Source organism: Rhinopithecus roxellana, chromosome 13 (genome assembly GCF_007565055.1).
Source record: "Rhinopithecus roxellana isolate Shanxi Qingling chromosome 13, ASM756505v1, whole genome shotgun sequence".
Taxonomy (NCBI): Eukaryota; Metazoa; Chordata; class Mammalia; order Primates; family Cercopithecidae; genus Rhinopithecus; species Rhinopithecus roxellana.
The window spans coordinates 16,453,216-16,471,378 of NC_044561.1; the positions used below are offsets into that span (position 1 = coordinate 16,453,216).

Sequence of the window (18,163 nt, forward strand, 5' to 3'; positions counted from 1 at the left end):
CTTCAAAATAAATGATAATGAAAATTATACAAATTAAAAGCTGTCAGATTTAAAACAGTATTGCTTTGAGGGAAATTTACATGGCCTTAGTTATTTATATAGAAAAGAACAATCAAAGATAAATCAAAAGAAAAATCAAATTTCCAGAGGAAATGAATGAGTTAATATCCAACTTAGTAAAAAAATAAGAGAATAAACCCAAATAATGTAAATGGAAGGGAATACAAATAAAAACAGAAAGGATGAAACAGAAAAGAAGGAAAATAATAGAAATGACAAAGCCAGAAGTTAGTTCTTTGAGAAAAGTAAACTAGACAAATCTTTTTTTTTTGAGACGGAGTCTCGCTCTGCCGCCCAGGCTGGGGTGCTGTGGCCGGATCTCAGCTCACTGCAAGCTCCGCCTCCCGGGTTCACGCCATTCTCCTGCCTCAGCCTCCCGAGTAGCTGGGACTACAGGCGCCCGCCACCTCGCCCGGGCTAATTTTTTTGTATTTTTTAGTAGAGACGGGGTTTCACCGTGTTAGCCAGGATGGTCTCGATCTCCTGACCTCGTGATCCGCCCGTCTCGGCCTCCCAAAGTGCTGGGATTACAGGCTTGAGCCACCGCGCCCGGCCAACTAGACAAATCCTTAGTAAGATTAAGAAAAAAGATAAATCACAAAATATACTAGAGATTAAAAGGATAACACGACTATAGCGGCAGCATAGATGGGTAAGTAGACACTACGAATAACTCTGTTCCGATATATTTACAATGTGCACTAAATGGACACAATCCTAGAAATACATAATTTTCCAAAAGTGATTAATGACGAAATGGAAACTCTAAATAGTTCCATACCCATTATATAAATGTGATCAGTAATTAAGATGTGCAACACACACACACACACACACACACAGCCCTTATGGTATTATTGGCAAAATACCAACATTCAATGGCAACATTATTTCAATCTTATTGAAATATTTTCATAAAATGGAAAAATGGGCTAATTTCTGATTCATTCTGTGATAACTCTATAATCTTAATACAAAAACCAAAAACTTAGTACAAAACCAGAAAATGATAGGCCAGTCATACTCAGGAACACTGATATAAAAAATCAAAAAGAACAGAAAGCATTGACTCTTCCTTCACTTTGAAGAAACCAAACCAAAACAGACAAAGCAATTATTGTCCAATTTAAGACAACATATTGTGAAGTGCTAAACCTTATCTGAGGCTTAAAAAATATTAGGTAAACAAAGAGCCATAGGGATGACTTGATGGAGAAATTTTCATGAAGGAAGTGAGATTAGAACTTAGTTTTAAAGAATAAGCATTTTTTTCTCTCGGACAGGAGGTAGAAATATTTTAGGGAGCTTGGCACATGTGGGAAAAAGTGAGAAAAGCTGTCTGCCTGGAATAGAGGGTCTGTTAGAGAAAATACTGAGAAATAAAGTTGGAGAGAAGGTGGGGCTAGATGCTTATTTGCAGTCAATCAAGATTGAACACTTGGCCGGGCGCGGTGGCTCAAGCCTGTAATCCCAGCACTTTGGGAGGCCGAGACGGGTGGATCACGAGGTCAGGAGATCGAGACCATCCTGGCTAACACGGTGAAACCCCGTCTCTACGAAAAATACAAAAAACTAGCCGGGCGAGGTGGCGGGCGCCTGTAGTCCCAGCTACTCCGGAGGCTGAGGCAGGAGAATGGTGTAAACCTGGGAGGCGGAGCTTGCAGTGAGCTGAGATCCAGCCACTGCACTCCAGCCTGGGAGACAGAGCCAGACTCCGTCTCAAAAAAAAAAAAAAAAAAAGATTGAACACTTACTATGTAACTAGGAACAGGCGAGTCTGTAACTGATTGTCTGAGATCTCAGTAACTACGGATGGATGATGGGGGGACAAACCAATGGACAGGCAGATGAATAGATGGATTTAATAATATTGTCTTGATTTTTGGAAAGGTAAAAATTTTAAGTTTCAGTTTATCATAAATCTAACAGCCTTTTCAGAAGCTGGATTTATTGACATTAAAAGAAAACCATTTAGAAAGCCTGTGCACAGAGTTCCTACATGAAAACCAAATGTAAATCAAATATTACCTTCTTCAACACCATCATCTGTTTCTTCCTGACTTTTCTCTTCTGCATCTATATCGATTCGCTCCTCTGTACTGTTCCGAAGAACCCAGCACAGGCGGTACAGCTGAACAGGGACCATACAAAAATACATTAGTAATAGGTAAATGTTTGCAATAATATAATGCAATGGTACCTTTGTTTATTGTCTGGTTTTTTAAAAAGTCAAACCACATAGGAGAATATAGATCGCAAAGAAAAGGCCTCCTACTATACTCACCAAAACACACTAATCATTTAAAATTTTTTTTTTCTGTTTTTAATTCTTCTGGTTGCTATTCAGAACCTCAAATGATATACTTAAAAATAACCTACTTCTGGATTTGTAATTTCAGCAAAGTTGAAGATTTAGCTAACCTACACTATACGCCAGCTTCACTCATTGTCCTTAACATCCAACAGTTATTAGCCACATCATTATTTAATTCAGTTTATCTAGTCTTTGCTTTTATAACTTTCAAACTATCTTCTTAAATTCATTTCTGGATTCATCACATTTGGCTGGTATCTATGTGCTATTCTTGAATTCCAGTTGCAATTAGTACGCTTACACACCACCCCTTTTCCTAACCCACCTCCAAACTGCTGTCAGCTGTACCATCATTTTAAAGTATCATGCTTTATGTAATTTTTATTATTTTCTGTAAATATATTAAGATTTCCATAGTTAGTCTGTATGTTGATTTAAGCATTTGAAAATAAATAGAATTGATGCTGTATGTACCAACTGGACACAAGAAGTATCAGCCCTGGGTCATTCTAAGGAAATTGCTCTAAGTATCAATGGCTTTTTTTTCTTTGTTTGTTTTTAATAAGATGGAGTTTCTATCTTGTCGCCCAGCTGGAGTGCAGTGGTGCGATCTTGGCTCACTGCAACCTCCACCTCCTGGGCTCAAGCAATTCTCCTGCCTCAGCCTCCCAAGTAGCTGGGATTACTAAAGGTGGACTGCCAGCACGCCTGGCTAATCTTTGTATTTTTAGCAGAGATGGGGTTTCACTAGGTTTTTGACCAGGCTGGTCTCAAACCCCTGACCTCAGATGATCCACCCACCTTGGCCTCCCAAAGTGCTGGGATGACAGACGTGAGCCACCGTGCCCGGCTCTATCAATGGGTTTTAAACCTTTATAATCTATCATATTCTAAGTTATGCCTCATTTTAATTTGGCTCATGACTTTCTTGTACAAATTTACTAGAATTTGTAATTGGTTTTATTTGTTCTTGACATATGCCTTCACCTTCTCAGTAAGATTCCTAATCATATCTTCATAAGCTCTTATTCACAGGATTTCTTGTACTAGATCCACTTTCTTTGTTAAAACTCTCTTCTTGGGAGTCCTTCAACTTCTTTTTAACTTGCATAGCGTAATTACTAGTTTTGCTGAAAGACTATCATCCTGGGACATCTCATTTCTGCACTGTTAGGCTAGATTCACAACAGTTTTCATGACTTTCTCTGAAATAACCATGATATTTATCAAGTCTATTTTGAAAGTTAAACCTCGCAGCATATTAATGAAACAGAAACAAATCAGAAAAATGGTCTCACTTGGTCCTTCAGGCAATATTTTTTTCCTAAAAATTTTTTCCTAAAAAAATTTTTCCTACAAAAAATTAAATTGTTTATTCCTATTGGCAAGTAAGAATTTAACATATATATTTATTGAAAAACTAGGTTTTCTAGTGTTCTTTCATCTAACTCAATATTCAGTGTAACTATTTAGTTAGGAATTTCAGTGACATGTCCTTGGTAAAACATTTTGAACTGTGCTTATTTCAGGTTTCCCATCCACACATAATCTACTGGCCACTTCTCAGGAAAATACATAAAGAAGCATTGCTTCAAAAATTATGAGTGATACATTCAAAATATATAAAAGCTACACATATTTAGTCATAAATTCAAACAATTCAAACAATATTAGTATATAAGCAGTGTTTACATTTTAAAAATAATTAATTAATATTTGCCAGGCCCCTATAGTGTCTCCCCACTCCCTGAAATGCCTCTTGTTGAAAATCTTAGGTGGATATGCTCTAGGATTTTTTTTTTGTATGCTTAGACAAACATCTATATGCCTACATGTGTTTTATTTCAGAAAGTGCTATTATACATTATATTATTCTGCACATTTTTTTCCACTTAACCATATTATGAACATTTTTTCAAAACAAATAATAGAGCTCCCTCGTGTTTCTAAACAGCTGTATAATGTTCAATGCACTGTGTTTGTGTGATCTTTCCCTTCATGATGAAATCTGGATTTTTCTCCCAGCTACTTCCTGTTTGAAAACTTTTGCAGAGAAAATCCTTATACACATTTTTTCCTACTTGAACAAGTATTTATACACAATAAACTCCTAAAACTGGGATTGCTGATTCATAAGTATTCGTAAGTATTTATCCATAAATACTACCCAATTGCTCTACTATAAATTATAAAATCTATGTACTTTCCAACAGGTTTGGACTGTGAGAATTTTCCCACAATGCTAATATTAACCACTAACATTAAATATTATTCATATTAAACATTTTTGCTAAATTGAAAGGCAAAAATGCATCTCATTATTCTATTCTTTCTTTTCCTGCCCCCTGGTACCATGTACTTTCCCTCCATCTCTGTGCCAGTCAGTGTTCGTGCTGTATATGAAATCCTATTGGCCCAAACAGGCACAGCCCAGATGACAGCCCTGCTGTGAAGTCTTTCCTAGTGTCTTTGGAAACACCAATTATTCTCTTCCTGGTGTCCTATGACAATGCTGTAGAATGACTTCCCAACTACATTGTGAAATTTACAGAATATAATGTCCATTTTCTAATCTCTTACTTTTTAATTCACTGTGCTTTGCACATACTAGGTGCAAACTGTTCTTTATTTCAATGACCGAATGATAATCTTAGGGTTCTTCTAACTCTAGAGGTACAATAAATACATTTTCTGGAACTCATACACTCATACACTAAAAGGCAAATAACTCTTATTTTAAAATTAGCATATATCCATTACTCATCACTCACATGTACATCAGGAATCGGTTTTGTTAAGAGGGAAATTCCCAGGACGACCAGCATGGACCCAAAAAAGAGAATGATGGAAAAGTAGAGATAGTGCACTCCACAGATAATCTTGGGACAGGTACTTGGAGCCAAGCAACTCGCTGTTCCATAAACAAACTCTGTTATCATACGAATGAGGCCCATGGCAAGTCCGACCCTTAGACCCCAGAATGCTCCCTGCAAAAGAAGCAAGAAGAAAATCAGAATGTTTAGAAAATGTGAGAAGCTTATTCAAGTAAGTCATAATTATAATCCTGCCTGCTTTCTCAGTTAAGGACCCACAAATGGCTAACCTTGGGCACAAGGTTACTGAAGTAGAGAAAATTGCAAATACCAGTGCTTGTTAGTTGGATGCTGCTTTCCATGGTCCTGAACTGTACATACCACTGCACCGTTGTTGATTCTCCAATACCAGGACACTACTGTCTACACTGACCCAAGCTGAAGTTTTCCTTGACTTTCGTTTCACAGTTAGATCAAAACACTTGTGATTTATTTGATAAAATAAGCAAAAGTATCAATTATGTTACACAATTTCCAGAGCTGGTATTAGGTAGTTTTGACAGTTCTGTGAAGCTCTTGATAATTTATGTCTGTGAGGAGTTGATGGGGGTGGAAACATGTGTCTGTTCCTTTGCTCAAGATGTTATGTTTTAGAAAAACAGTATCGCATGGAGACTAATGGTGTGAGCTTTGGATGGAAGAAGATCTAAGCCTGAATACCAAGATCCCACTTACTAATACTAAGTAACATGTGGAAAGCACATAGATACTAACCCCTCTGCACCTGTTCCTCATCTGAAAATCATAATAGTAAGGCTAGTACTTAGGAAACATGGAAAGATTAAGGGTACATGATGCACAATAATCAATTAATTACATATATCAAAATAGCAATGAACATATTTTGAATTCTTACTAGTGTGGTAGGTTTTCTTCTAAGAATTTCACATATTTTATCTCACTTAATCCTCACAACAATCCCACAGGATAGGTGCTATCATTATCTTCATTTTACAGAGACTCAAGTAATTTGCTTAGGATCACAATACGATTAGGTGGTATAGCCATGATTGGGCCCTGGCAGTCTGCCTCCCAAACATGTTCCTCAACTCTGCACCGTGTATGTATGTAATACTTTGTAATAAACACATAAAGACTGTACTATGAATGCGTGCTATATTTTTATACTTTAGTAAGGATCAGGAATTGTGGCTGACCTCAACTAAAATTAAGATGGGCCATGACTTGCATAAATAGGGTAGAAAGAATGTATTTTGATACCCCAGTGAAATAAGCAATTTTTTCTCACTCCAGCAGGGAAATTTTTTTCCAGTTTTCATTTACCTGTTCATTGACTCTTTTACAGAAGATGGCAAGCACAAAGACAGCTGCAATTGGAGGTCCAAGGTAGCTAGAAATTGATTCTGTGTAATGGATTAGTTGTCCATTTTGAGACACTTGTACCAATGGGACCCACACAATGCTCACAACAGTTAATAGAAGAACAAATATTCTGAGAAGAAAACATAATTTAAACATTAAACAAAAGCACTATAGGTACTTCCACTGTGCTTTAGTTCTAGAGTTCATTCTTGTGCCATTCATTGATTTTCCAAACAAAATCAAGCTCCTTGACCATACATACACCCATGCTGTGCTTAATGGTGATCTTTTAGTAAAATGCCATAAAGCAATTGCTTGTCTATAATCAATCATAATAGCTTCATCTATGAGATTAAATATCTATTCATAAGAAGTTAAAATATCAGCGATTAATAACTCCAACACACTATATGTAGTGTATCAATTGGAAATAAGTACCACACTGTTTCTATTAACCAGCAATTATTTGTACAATAAAGAAAGCAGACCCATTTTTTGTTCTTTTCCTAGCTTGCAGGGAACAAAGTTGGTTTGCATAGGTTAGAATGGAAACAGGCTCTACCTCAGAATGTTGAGTAAATCAGCAAGAAATGCTAACTTGCGCATTTTACTACTTGAGTACTTCAGCAGGTAAAAAGCGTGTTAAAGGCTCCTGTTGTCCAGGGAGCATGACTTCTTCACCTTTCCAAGCTCCAGCGTTGTCTGTGCTTGTTGTGTGAGTAAATGAACCAACGTAATTTACTAGAATGTGCATAAAAGGCCATTCATCTCTCTGCTCACATGAAACAGAGAAGCAGTTGTGGGGTGGAGGAAGGAACAAGTATTTGGGCAGGAGACTGAAGGAGACAAGTGTCTCATTTAAACATTACAAAATCACTGCATCCTTGCAACAACTAAATGTGATAAACTATGGGAAGTCTTAGCATAATGCCTAAACCACACTAAGGATTCAATAAATTACACTTACTGTTGGTATTTATTCTGTATCACCATTGGAAGGCAAGTCACGTGCTTTCCCAACTCATTCAGTTCCAGTTTCCTATCACATGTAGAATAAAATCCTGTCTTGTTATGACTTCAATGGCCCTGCATGACCTCGCCTCCAGGCACCTTTCTGACCTTGCTCTTCATCTTCACTCTCCCACTGGCTTCTCATGGGCGAACCTCACTCCTGGTTGTTCTCAAACATACCACATACGTGACTGTAGGAGGAAAGCAGCCCTCATTGTTCCTTCCCTGAGAGCACCATGGGCTTCACTCCCACACTTCCTGCAGGCTCTGCTCAGACACCACCCCCTCAGAGAGGACTCCCTGAACACCTGGATGAGGTTGCTTCTATCCTTTCTTCCTGCTTTGTCTTTCTAGCGCCTCTGGTCACCTGAGGTAGCATACCTTTATTAATTATCTATCTTCCTGACAAATGCATACATTCTATGAGGCAGGAATTTTAAAAGCATATGTGTTTTTTTCCTATTTGTGTTTTGTGAGATAGTAGGCATTTGATAACACAGAGAGAGAGAGAGGGGAAAAGAACAAGTCATTGCTTTATCATTGAGACTTAAGGAGGATGTGTGCCCAAGATCATACACCTATTAGTGGGATGACTGCATCTTGGGCCTCCTGAACACCAACCAGTACTTTCTCTACTACAAGTATGCTCCTGCCTTCCTGTACTCCCTCTCCTACAGCATTTGTCCAGAGTCAAGCTCTGGGCCAAGTGAGACCTTTGGGTTTTTCCCCAAGTGTTTAATTTGCTAAAGCTATTGTTACTGTCAACAACAAAGGACAGTCTTTTAAATAGTTTGTCAGTTTCTCCTCATACCAATTTCTTTGAAAAGACTAGACAAATTCCGATATCTGACTACAGCGGAACATCACAGAGAAAGAAAATGATTATACTACAACTACACATAGCAACACGGTTGAATGAATGTTGCAAACATAACATGAGCAAAATAAGCCATATTTCGGCAGGTGGTAGTGGCTCACGCCTGTAATCCCAGGACTTTGGGAGGCCGAGGTGGGCGGATCACGAGGTCAAGAGATCAAGACCATCTGGCCAACATGGTGAAACTCCGTCTCTACTAAAAATACAAAAATTAGCCAGGCATGGTGGTGAGTGCCTGTAGTCCCAGCTACTCAGGAGGCCGAGGCAGGAGAATTGCTTGAACTTGGGAGGCAGAGGTTGCAGTGAGCCAAGATCGTGCCACTGCACTCCAGCCTGGTGACAGAGCAAGACTCCATCTTTAAAAAAAATCGTATTTCAAGGGATACAAATGCAATTATTCTACTTATAATAGCATGAAGTTGGAAAAGACTAAGCTATCACGTCACAAGTCACAGTGGTTAGCTTTGGAATGATGTAGCCCAAGACGAGCTTCTGGGTGCTGGCAATTTCCATGTCTTGACTTGATCGATGGTTACATGGGTCCTCATTTTGTGACGCATCTCTGAGCTGTGCATCCATGTTTTAAGTGTTTTCTTTATGTGTGCTGTACTTTGATTTTTAAAACATTTTACAAAATGCTGTGACAGGCCGGGGCGGTGGCTCACACCTGTAATCCCAGCACTTTGGGAGGCCGAGGGGAATGGATCACCCAAGGTCAGTAGTTTGGGACCAGCCTGGCGAACACTGTGAATCTCTATCTCTACTAAAAATACAAAACATTAGCTGGGCATGGTGGCGGGCGCCTGTAATCCCAGTTACTCAGGAGGCTGAGGCAGGAGAATCGCTTGAACCTGGGAGGCAGTTGCAGTGAGTTGGGAGTGTGCCATTGCACTCCAGCCTGGGCAAAAAGAGTGAAACTCTGTCCAAAAAAAAAAAAAAAAAAAGCCATGATAATATAGGGTCTTCTCGAAAATTGTGAAGGGGAAGAAGGACATTCTGGTATCCATTTTTTCCTCATTTCCTTCCATCTCACTCCCACTATCTTCAAGGCCCCCAGGCTGCTCAGGGTCCCCTGGGTTGACTTAACTCTCCAAGCATCCTCTTGGAATTAGTCTCTTCTCTGCTCCTTTGTAACACAGCCCAATCATTCATGAATATGACTGATAAAGTCCTCTGTATTCATGTGTAGAAGACGTACTCTGTTACCTCCATGTGATATACACAGAAACTGCTAGAAACAATGCATTCACCTATCAGAGTAGGTGGGAATTTTACACCCCATTAAAATACTGGTGGAGTTTTATGAAGCTGTGAATAGGGGGGTGATGTGAGGAGGGGAAGAAATAAGAGCCATTCATTCAGAAGCATTTCAAAGACTGAAAAAGTGATTATTTCATTTAAAGATATGGTTCAAATTTTTGTATCTGGAAAGTGATCACTTGAATTCGATGTACTCCAATGTCTCGTCACTGCACCCAGATGCTAGGATTACTTTCACCAAAGTCAAAGGCAAGGGAACTCTAGTTCACTTCTACATCTGCACTTCTCCAGAGGATTCTAGGTGGGAACTCACCGTCCAGCTATCAGGATCTCTTTCTCCGACGCTTGCTTTCGCACCTTGGTGTAGAGGTCAATAGCGAAGAGGGTGCTGGCGCTGTTGAAGATGGAGGTCAGGGAGCTCATGAGAGAGGCCAGCATGACCGAAAGCATCAGGCCTCGCAGTCCTGGAGCCGGGAGAGGGTACAAGCACTGGTTAGTGGCTGGACAGCGCCTTGCTAAACCAGAGAGCGTTGAAAGGTAAAAGCACCATCGGGAACATTGGTTAACTGATGTCCTTATCAATACACATCAGCATGTGGAGTTTCCTGCATATTTTCCTGGTCACCTGAGAATAATCCAGTATAACTAAGTCAGGCACAGAAAGACAAAACATCACATGTTCTCACTTACTTGTGTCATCTAAAAATCAAAAACAATTGAACTCATGGATATAGAGAGCAGAAGGATGGTTACCAGAGGCTGGGAAGGGTAGTGGGGGACTAGGGGTGGTGGCGGGATGGTTAATGGGTACAGAAAAGAGAGAAAGAATGAATAAGACCTACTGTTTGATAGGAAAGTAGGGTAACCATCATCAGTAATAAATTAATTGTACATTTTAAAATAACTTAAAGAGTGTAATTGAGTTGTTTGTAACTCAAAAAATAAATGCTTGAGGGGACAGATTAAAGCAAAAAGAATTTTAGTCTTAAACATGAACTTAGAGATCATCTACTGGAACCCCAGTTTTAGAAGACAGGAAACAACATCACACTGTCTTTCTTTGGGTAGGGGCTGTTGGCTTCCTGAAGACTTAAGAGAACTGGAAAAGAAGAAGTCCAGTAGGTGGTTCTGCTAAACAAGTCTTTGGAGGGGCAAAGCCAAGAGTTTTGAGCCATGATGGGAACTTCATCCTCCAGTTCCCTCTGCCCATCAGTAATGGCCCTAGGCCTCCTAGGACAGCGTGTGTGTGGATGGGGAGTATGTGGTGTCATGGTTGTGAGCCCTGGTCCCTTCCTCCCTCCTGTGTGTCAGGGTGGAGGAACGTGGAAGAAGTGTAGCCAACTCTTGATGGGGTACGAGATCACCTGGTCAAGTCCTGAGCTCTGTACCCTGCTCCATTTCTGTTCACCACAGCAATGATCACCTTCTGGCATCCTAATAATTTACATATTTCCTATGTGGTTTATTTTCTATCTCACATTACTAGATTTTGAGTTCCAAGAGGTAGGGGACTTTGTGCCTATTTCAATGATGTTTTGTTAGCACCAAAGCAGTGCCTGGCACTTAGTAGGCACTCAATAAATAGTTGCAGATTAAATAGATTGAGATCTATTATTCGGTTATCACTAGCCCCAAAAATGCCCTCCAAAAAGAAGGATAAATAGTTTATTCTGTTTGGTTTATTTGGTTATCACTAGCCCACAAAAAGCAGAAAAAATAGTTTACCTCTAGGTCTTGTGTTTACAAGTTTATGACTATGCAACTCTTTTATTGACAAATGGATCATTTAATTTGTTCTTGGCTGCCTCAGAAAACAGTCTTGAATCTGAAGGAGTAAGAATTCTTCTAACAGTAGTTGTACCTGGTTCATCTCTGAAATGTTCAGGCCTAGCACAGAGCTGGTAGCCTGTGGAAGGTGCTCAAGAAATGTCTGATGAGTAGGATTGAATTAATGGAAGGTACAAGAATTGCACCATAACCCTTCCACGAGACCCGTCTGTAGACAGGGCTCTGCGGCTGTCTCAGCAGGGACATTTTCCTACCTTGGGGCATCAGTTCCAGCACCATCGTTGGGTATGCATAGTTAGTGCAGCCGACATCAACGCCACAGTGTTTCACGCATTCAGAAGGTACCACACATGCTACCTTATCTGAGGAAGAATTCAGAAGTGAGTCCAGTGAGGCCCAAATAGGCAAAACCAACAACCATTAAACAAAGAGAAAAGTTGTAAGATCATAAGGAAGGAAAGATATTTGCCTGGAAACTGAAGATTCAACTTTGAACTCCATACCATAGATCTGGCCCCTCTATTCCCAAAACACAACCCTAAGTATCTCATCCCTGTAGCCCCCTTGCACTGACCAATGGGACAGGGGCTCTCTTGGGACGTGGCCTAGCAAGAGCATTTGAGCAAAGAGAGGGAGTGGACCCCATCCTCTGGGAAAACAGCAAAAGAAGACATTCTTCCAGGAACACAGAACTCAAGAGATTGACAACAATAGCAACGGGAACTTAGGTCCTGAGTGCAGTCACATTTAGCCTAGTATCTTGCACCTGCATCTAAGAAGAGGTGTCGCTTGTGATGGTCAGTTGGGTGACTGTCCCATGTGTCATGATGCCTCACCTCTGTGGCAGTTGCACAATACCTTGTTGGTTTTTGTTTTTGCTTAAACGACATTATGACAACAGACAGGGAGGCTTGATAAACAATCACCCAGAAAAATAACACCTCAGCACATTAGCTTCTTTTCATTCCTTCCTAATCCTTTTCCATAGAGAAATGTCTTTTTTGTAAAACTATGGTAGTTGTTGAGACATTATTTTTCAAGTTTCTTTGTACACTTAGTATCCTAACCTCAGTATTTTCCCAAGTTTTGAGATAGTCTTCAGTCTCCTGTTTTCATTTTTCCATAAAGGAGGTGCACAATAATTTCTTTGGCCATTCCCCACTAGTTAGATACCTACACTTTTTTTTTTTTTTGAAGAGATGGGATCTCACTTTGTCACCCAAGCTGTAGTGCAATGATGCAATCATAGTTCACTGTAGCCTTGAACTCCTGGGCTCAAGCAATCCTCCCGCCTCAGCCTCCCAAGCAGCTGAGACTATAGGAACACACCATCATGCCTAGCTACTTTATCTTATTACTTAGAGATGGGATCTTGCTGTATTGCTCAGGCTGGTCTCAAAGTCCTGGGCCTCAAGCGATTCTCCTGCCTCAGCCTCCCAAGTAGGTGAGATTACAGGCATGAATATTCTTTACCCTTATAAAGAATATTACAAAGCTGCAATAAGAAGGATGCTGGTCCCTTGATGTTCACTTAACAATATTTCAGTGAAATCAACTGATGCCCAGTTGAGAAAACATGACGTGGATTTAGTGTTATCTGATGGATTACCCCGATAAAAATGATTCCTCGATAAGTCAAGAAAGATTTGGTTATATTTTCTTCACTTTTCATAATAAATGAAGTTGAATTCGACACTAGCAGTTACTCTCAGCTGACTCAGAAATTTACATATCCTCAAACAGCCTGATTCCAAAGCAGTGAAAACTAATTCAGTTCTCCAGTTTTCTCAGAGGGACCAAGACCTTCTCAGTCAGAGATGTCACCAAACTCAGACAGTACAGCTCACTCGACTCAAATTAACCCAATCCTACCTCATCTGGCAGTGTCATTTTGCCATATTCTCTGGACTTCCTTAAATCTAAGCAACTCATGAAGACGGAACTCACAGACTCAAATGTCTATGAGACAGGCAGATGGTATGAAAAGGATAAAGGAACAGAGCGTCCAATATGCCACATTTTCCTGCCTTTGACCGCTGTGCAGGCTGTGCCCTCCACCTGGAATTCTGCTTTTACTTCCATCCAGAATGGATTTTCTCAAGGCTTTATGACATTTTAAGAACACTTCTCAGAATACAAGCATAAAAAAAAGAGAGAACATAAGGATTCAGGGCTTACCTGTGTACAGGATGCGGCTGATCATCCCTGGCATCACCATGAGGAACATGGGCAGCAGCTTCAGGTAAGCACACATGAAGCAAGCAGCCTTCACCTGAGACATGTCCTTGCCACTCAGGCAGCGCTGCACGATGACCTGCCGGGAGAACGTGACACACTCATGAAACAACCAGGGGATGATTTCCAAGGCAGTGAGTGTCTCTTTCCAGAGTTTAATGTTGCCATAAGAAATGATGTGGACCAGTATACCAAAGAGCTATCTGCACTCCTATGTTCACTGCAGCACTATTCACAATAGCCAGCATGTGGAATTAGCCTGAGTGTCCATCAGCGGATGAGTGGATTAGGAAAATGTGCATAATACACAATGCAAAACCATTCAGCCACACACAACAATGAAGCCCTGTCATTTGCAGCAACACGGATGGAACTGGAGGTCATTACGCTAAGTGAAATAAGCCAGGCACAGAAACACAAATATCACACATTCTCACTCACTCTCACTTCTTGAGGCCTAGCTCAGGAAGATACTGAAGGCTTGGATTTGCCCCAAAAGACGGAATAAGCTAAGAAAGAAGACAACTGGTGATACTGGAAAAAGGAGAAATAACCTGAGTAGGGCAAAAATGAATTCCCAAAGATGACAGTGAAGGGGTCATTGGATAAGTTAGTTGGGCACCAGAGGGAGTGCTGCCAGACTGTGAGAGGGCAAAAGACTCTAGGAGAACCTTTCATTCAATGAGTAATAATTAGCAAGAAAATTCAAAATGAAAAATTAAGAATTGGCCTGGTGCGGTGGCTCACACCTGTAAAGTGCAGCACTTTGGGAGGCCGAGACAGAAGGATTGCTGGAGTCCAGGAGTTTGAGACTAGCCTAGACAACATAGTGATATCCTGTCTCTATTCAAAAAATAATTTTTTTAAAAAAGAAAGAAAACAAGACTTAAAATTATTAATTCCAGGAACAACAACAACAAAAAAAAAGCTAAGGAAAAGTCAGGGAATGTACATCACATGGTTCATGTGAATTACATTCGGGTAGTCACAAAAATGGTGGCACCGAATGCTGATCTCTCCAAAATTGTGATTGACAGCTATTGGGAGGATGGGGGAACAGGTGTGCTTCCATGGGGCTGGGAAGGGAAAGTTGAAAGACAGCTAAACTCTCATCCTTCATCATAGGGAAGCCAACAATAAAATCCTAAAACCAACAGGGAGCAACACAAGCATTTATCTGAATCACTTGGGGATCAAGTTAATGAGCAGATTCCAATTCAAAGGGTCTAGATAGGGTTATAGGGTCTGAGAGCATTTATTCCTAGTGAGCTCCAAGGTGATGTCCATGTTGATGGCTCACAGACTGCACACTGAACACAAGGATTTAGGGAACAGAAATAAATGCCAAAACACTTACTTAAAAGAGCTGAAAGCATTTGCCTCTAAAGGACAAGAAATAGGGTAGAAAGCAGGGTACCATGCAGCTGTTTTTAAGCAGCAAGCTTTGTAGAAGTGTTTGACTCTTTAAGCTGGGTGTGGTGGCTCATCCCTGTAATCCCAGCACTTTGAGACGCCGAGGTGGGCAGATCACCTGAGGTCAGGTGTTTGAGACCAGCCTGGCCAACATCATGGTGAAACCCTGTCTCTACTGAAAATACAAAAGTTAGCCGGGTGTGGTGGTGCACACCTGTAATCCCAGCTACTCGGGAGGCTGAGGCAGGAGAATCACCTGAACCCGGGAGGTGGAGGTTGCAGTTAGTTGAGATCATGCCACTGCACTCCAGCCTGTGTGACAGAGTGAGACTCCACCTAAAAAAACACAAAAAACAAAAATGAAGAAGTTTTGACTCTTTAAACGATGTGTGTGCAAAATGGAAACTAAATGTTTTTCTATGAGACAAGAACAACAAACACACGTACACACACAGACACACACACAGACACACACACACACACACTTCACCTGATTTGTGCACCAGTACCACAAAGCTGTAATGGGCATTCCAAATATAATTCCGGGCCATGGAATGTCCCCAGTCACAGGATCTCGGAAGATGTGGAAGGAGTCCTCCCGAGGTGTGTAGCAGCTGGCACTGATTGTCAAGTTGTCCCCCTCGACTACGGACGGGATGGCATTCATGTACTTCTCGGTAAAGCTCTCGTAACCTCCAACTTCGTTAAATGCTAAAAAGGCATCAGAGTAAAATGAGATGTCTTACTGAAATCTAAGACGTCCAATGTTTATGATGACTACTTTTTGGTGGAGGTACACAAGCACCTCCCATCAGCCCAATCCAATCCTTAGTGACCCTCTCCCAGATACATGTCTTTCTGGTACCTCCACTGGCACTGCCTGTGCTACCAGATTGACTTTCATGAAGTACAGAAAGCAAATAACTCTGACTTGTCTTCCTATATTGCTCTTTGAAATTTTGAGTTAGTGTCTCTTTTAAGGTAAAAACGAAGCTGTTATCCAACAGGCCGACACTGATATCTCAGAACCATTTAGAGCATAAGCAAACTGGAAGGTGAACTAACAAAGTGAGCCCCATGAAATTATCCATCAGAAAGCCCCAGCTCCTCTGAAAAGATCAGGAGGAAAAGGCCTCTCTTCTTGACCCAGAGCTTGGCTCTTTTGATCTTACTTGCAATCTGGTTTTCTGGTGCAACACTATATTTTGCCTGTTACAATAAAAAAAATTGGAAAGATATGAGGCAGAAATTGGGGGTGGCAGGTTAGACGTGACAAGGGAAAATGATGAGACTCAGCCTGTTCGGGTCTGGAAAGGCTAGTCAGGTACAGAAGAGAATTGTGATTGCTCTTAAAAAGCTGAGCCCAGGCATCTGGGGTAGCTTAGTATAGCTTTAAATGATGAAAAATTCATCAGGGTATTATACAATTATAGGGTTGAGTTAACATTAATCTACTTCATTATTTAGCTGAAGGACTACTATGTGCCAAACACCGTGCTAGGATCATGTGCAAAATAAATGTGCAAGGCAGGAACTTAACCGAGTGGAGGATACAGACAATACAAGGAAGTTGCTTTGATTAGATAAATATGGATTGTAACAAAAATACATAGGAGACTCTAAGAGATGAGAGTCCCCCTCTTCATCCTAAAGATGGCAGAATTGAGGTTTAGAGACCTAATGCCAGGGAGTGCATCACTGAGGCCAGAAACCAAGGCACCATGAACAAGAACAGCACAGAAGTTCTGGATAACTGAATAGAAAGTACACAAAGAACTGGTGCTAACAACTAGCCTCTGGAGTGGCACTGTGCAACAGAAACATTCTGCAGTGATAGAACTGTCCTGTATCCACGCCGTCCAGTATGGCTAGTTTTCCTATGCAAAGATAAATACCATAATAAGAGAAAACAAATATTGGCAAGCTGTAAATTAGGTCAATATTGCTTGATGGCAATGAACTGAACGATACTAATAAGTGAGCATTATTAAGAAAACTCCAACCTATATTTGTGTATTGTCACAATGCAATATATTTCCATCCAAAATAGTCATAATGAGGTTATGGATGTTTTGGATGAAAATCCACTACAATACATTGTTAGATACACAAAGATAGGTTGTGTATTCTATGTCTGTGTATGATTCAGTTGAACTAATATTCAGTTCTCAAATTTTTTCCTACTATTGAATCCTTCATTTCATAAAAATTCTGTGTAAATGAAAGGTTTCTAGACTTTGAATCTAATGTACAAATACTTCTGTAAAATTATCAACCCACTGCTACTGATTTTGTCTGTCCTTCACACAAAGAAATTAAGGTTAAATGAGATAACTTACCTAAGCAATAATTTTTTTTTTTTTTTTTGAGACGGAGTCTTGCTCTGTTGCCCAGGCTGGAGTGCAGTGGCCAGATCTCAGCTCACTGCAAGCTCCACCTCCCGGGTTTACGCCATTCTCCTGCCTCAGCCTCCCGAGTAGCTGGGACTATAGGTGCCCACCACCTTGCCTGGCTAGTTTTTCGTATTTTTTAATGCAGACGGGGTTTCACCGTGTTAGCCAGGATGGTCTCGATCTCCTGACCTTGTGATCTGCCCGTCTCGGCCTCCCAAAGTCCTGGGATTACAGGCTTGAGCCACCACGCCTGGCCAGCAATAATTTTTAAAAGAAAGTAATGTTCTTTTCCCCACCATCCATTTCCTTACACTGAGATAATAAAGCAAGAAAGAAGTCAGGCAGTTATTTCAGTGATGGGGATTATATAAATGACGAGAAAGTGTGACCAGATGGAACTGGAAGGCATCCCAATAAGGAGCAGACAGACTGAACAGAAACAAGTCCCGTGACTTCTGGCCCCTGGGCACTGCACGCAGGGTCATCACTTACCAAACCCCATGAGAATAAAAGAGCCAATCAGCATGATGATGGTCTGGAGGGTGTCTGTGTAAATCACCGAGGCCAACCCCCCTGGTGAGAGAAAGAAAAGAACCAGGGCATTTTATCCATGTGT

General features: G+C 40.7%; 1 protein-coding gene across 2 annotated transcripts in view; it reads right to left on the reverse strand.

Annotated features, from left to right (window-relative positions):
* LOC104676730 (solute carrier family 5 member 4) overlaps positions 1–18,163 on the reverse strand; it is a 30,609-nt gene that overhangs the window by 1,188 nt on the left and 11,258 nt on the right. For both annotated transcript variants that reach the window (XM_030915414.1, XM_030915413.1), the window contains 8 exons: positions 18,040–18,120; positions 15,645–15,865; positions 13,685–13,820; positions 11,761–11,868; positions 10,032–10,182; positions 6,532–6,700; positions 5,146–5,361; positions 2,089–2,191 (listed from right to left, as the gene is read on the reverse strand). In XM_030915414.1, coding sequence (XP_030771274.1) covers positions 2,089–2,191; positions 5,146–5,361; positions 6,532–6,700; positions 10,032–10,182; positions 11,761–11,868; positions 13,685–13,820; positions 15,645–15,865; positions 18,040–18,120 — 1,185 coding nt within the window. The remainder of the gene's footprint in view (positions 1–2,088; positions 2,192–5,145; positions 5,362–6,531; positions 6,701–10,031; positions 10,183–11,760; positions 11,869–13,684; positions 13,821–15,644; positions 15,866–18,039; positions 18,121–18,163) is intronic.